We start from the raw sequence: 2,608 nt of genomic DNA, 5'->3' as shown, positions 1-2,608 counted from the left end.
AAAGCCTTCAGATCTCTCTTGGTCACATCGATCCCCTCCTCCATGGAGAACTGCTCGACGAACCTATTTGCAATGTCTTCCAAGGTTCGGATCTCTTCAGACTTTAGGCTCAAGAACCATTTCTTAGCCACTCAAACAAGGGATCTAGGGAACAGAAGAGCAACTTGATCTGGAGATAAACCATGCTGTTGAAGGAGCGGAAGGACAGACATTAAGTGGCTTCTAGGACAACCTGTCCCATCGTACTTATCCATGTCCGGCACCTTGAATCTAGGAGGCAGTGTGACTCCTGGGTATAACATAAAATCTGCCATGTTCAACTTTTTCGGGCCTTGGAATTTTATGTTTTCCATTTCTTGGGCCAGCCTATCCATCCTATCCGATATTGCTTTGCCCTCATTGGCTCTATCCAGATTAGGATGACAATTCTCTTCTTCATACTGCTCATTATCAAGATCGTCTTCGACGTTCAAGACTGCAGGCCCGGCCATTGCAGGAGGGGGAGGAGGTATAACTGATGGGTGCTGAGCTACATGCTCTCTGGAAGTAGACTCTCTGTCATTTTTCAGACGTGCTATCTCTTCATTCATGTTATTCATCTGTTGGAGCATAGCCTTCATCATCTCACTCATCTCGGCCAAAGCATTTCCAGAGTCAGCCATCTGTGCAATAGGAAATTGGACAGGCGAAGGGATTTCCTGGAGATTGGAAAAAGGTAATGCAGGAGAGGTAAAAGAAATTGGTGAGGAAGAAAATCGACTCAGCCTGGAATCAGCGGACTGACGGGACCAGGTTGATTTTGAAACGAGGATTTTCTTAGGAGCAATGGTTGCTCAATCAAGAATCCTGACATGGAAATATAAACACTAGATTAAAATTTTGATAATTGAGATAAACTATTTTAATCAAACAGTGACAAGAGAAACAGAAACACACTTTCATTCAAATTGCGATTACATCGGATGAAAAAATTAATCTCTGATCACAACTGTATAAACAAACTGACAATAATGGAAAATACAGAAATCAAAATGACAAAACATGATATAGATCTTTAAGGCTCCTCAATCCGAGCTCTTTGGCTTACGGGCTCTTCCGATATTTCTCCACGTCGGAATTTGCGAGATAAACCTAACATCCTTTCTATATTTTTGTTTCCCCAAGCAGCCACAATGGATCAGACGAGATCAGGAGTGAGATCTTCACAAAGAGGAGGGACTATGATTCCGGGAGGACACGGAATTCCCGTAATCTGGTGGAGAATTCGCATGGGTGCATAAAAGGAAGATTTCTCGGTACCCATGAGGTAAACAAATGAATGCGGATAAGTGCTGGTAAAAACATGGAAACATGAATGACTTACCCAGCGAAACTGACTCTCCTCTACATGTTGTAACCAATTGTGCCATTCATCGATAGACTGAGGTTGATGGGCTATTGGTTTCCACGTATGGAAATTCTTCAGGGTATATGGATTTTGATTTTGTCGCTGAAGAATTTGAAGTTTTTCACTAAGCCAGACATACAACAACTTGACACATCCATAGAAATTGTCCTTGATCTCTTGGGAAGCAATAAGATCTAGTCCCAAGAAGGTCTCTGCTAACATGGTAGGGATAGGATTCCTCCCCTCATTGATCTGATCTACCACTCCTAATAGTATCAAAGATGCAACATGGGAATTTCTGCGAAGAACATGACGTGCGAAGACCATAAAAATCAAAGCATTACGTCGGCAATCCTGAAAACGAGAGTTAGTAGGATCGACGTTTTTCGAAAAAAGTTTAATAAGGTCTTGAATTTTCACGCACGTATCCGTTAAACATGGCAGAGCATCCACAGTCTCATTTTTGAACAGTTTGCAAAACAGACCTTGAGGAGATTCTATCCTTGAAGGTTTGATCCAGAGTCCCTCAGATGGGAGCTCTAGTATGGTACACCAATCTTCAAATATGGGACAAAGTTCAAAACGGCCAAATCGAAAGACATGAAGAACAGGATTCCAAAGTCCAGCAGCTGCTTGGAGAAACTTCCAATTTATATCCCGACTGTTCAAATAGGTGAACGAATTGATGAAATGATCAGCCATATTTCTCTGTGACTGTTCACGCGGAAGAGCTTTAATGGTATCGGCTATCCAGTTGTCCAACAAAAGGTTTGCCATAATCAGACCTGACACAAAGATAGGACGGGATAATGAGGGAATGAAGATAACTTCGAATAAACAAAGAATAAAAATAAACTTAACGATCAAGCATAAGAAGGATATTATGGATGACATCGAATGTTCCACTACTGATCAAAGATGATCAGAAACTCAGAAACGAGACCACGGTCACAAAATGACAAAAGTAGATCATAGACCGAATCTAAATCTGGAAGATGGATGTCAAAACTGAACGATCAAAGAGATCAATAATAGAATATGACCATAAAGACAGCAGACAAACTGTCGATCATATCTAATGACGAGAGAAGAAAACAATCTGAATAATATATGACACAACTAAAGAATGGATAAATGAAGCTTCAATCTGAGGGATAAAAACAAGTGAATTTTATGATCACCGAGTCAAAGAATAAACCGTAGCTATGAGGGTGACAAGTA

The 2,608-nt window shown here is 40.9% G+C and overlaps 1 protein-coding gene across 1 annotated transcript; it reads right to left on the bottom strand.

Moving 5' to 3' along the window:
* Window positions 1-1,090: 1,090 nt before the first annotated feature.
* LOC143889339 (uncharacterized) lies at window positions 1,091-2,168 on the bottom strand. The gene is made up of 2 exons (XM_077393523.1): window positions 1,364-2,168; window positions 1,091-1,252 (listed from the first exon to the last, which is right to left on the bottom strand). The coding sequence occupies exons 1-2, from the start codon at window positions 2,162-2,164 to the stop codon at window positions 1,178-1,180; spliced, it is 876 nt and encodes a 291-aa protein (XP_077249638.1). The 5' UTR covers window positions 2,165-2,168; the 3' UTR covers window positions 1,091-1,177.
* Between the last annotated feature and the right edge of the window lie 440 nt (window positions 2,169-2,608).

Source organism: Tasmannia lanceolata, unplaced genomic scaffold (genome assembly GCF_043159265.1).
Source record: "Tasmannia lanceolata isolate RefF3 unplaced genomic scaffold, GAP_Taslan_0.1 ptg000013l, whole genome shotgun sequence".
Lineage (NCBI taxonomy): Eukaryota > Viridiplantae > Streptophyta > Magnoliopsida > Canellales > Winteraceae > Tasmannia > Tasmannia lanceolata.
Note: the sequence above shows the minus strand (reverse complement) of the source record. Positions and strands in the feature narration are given on the sequence as shown.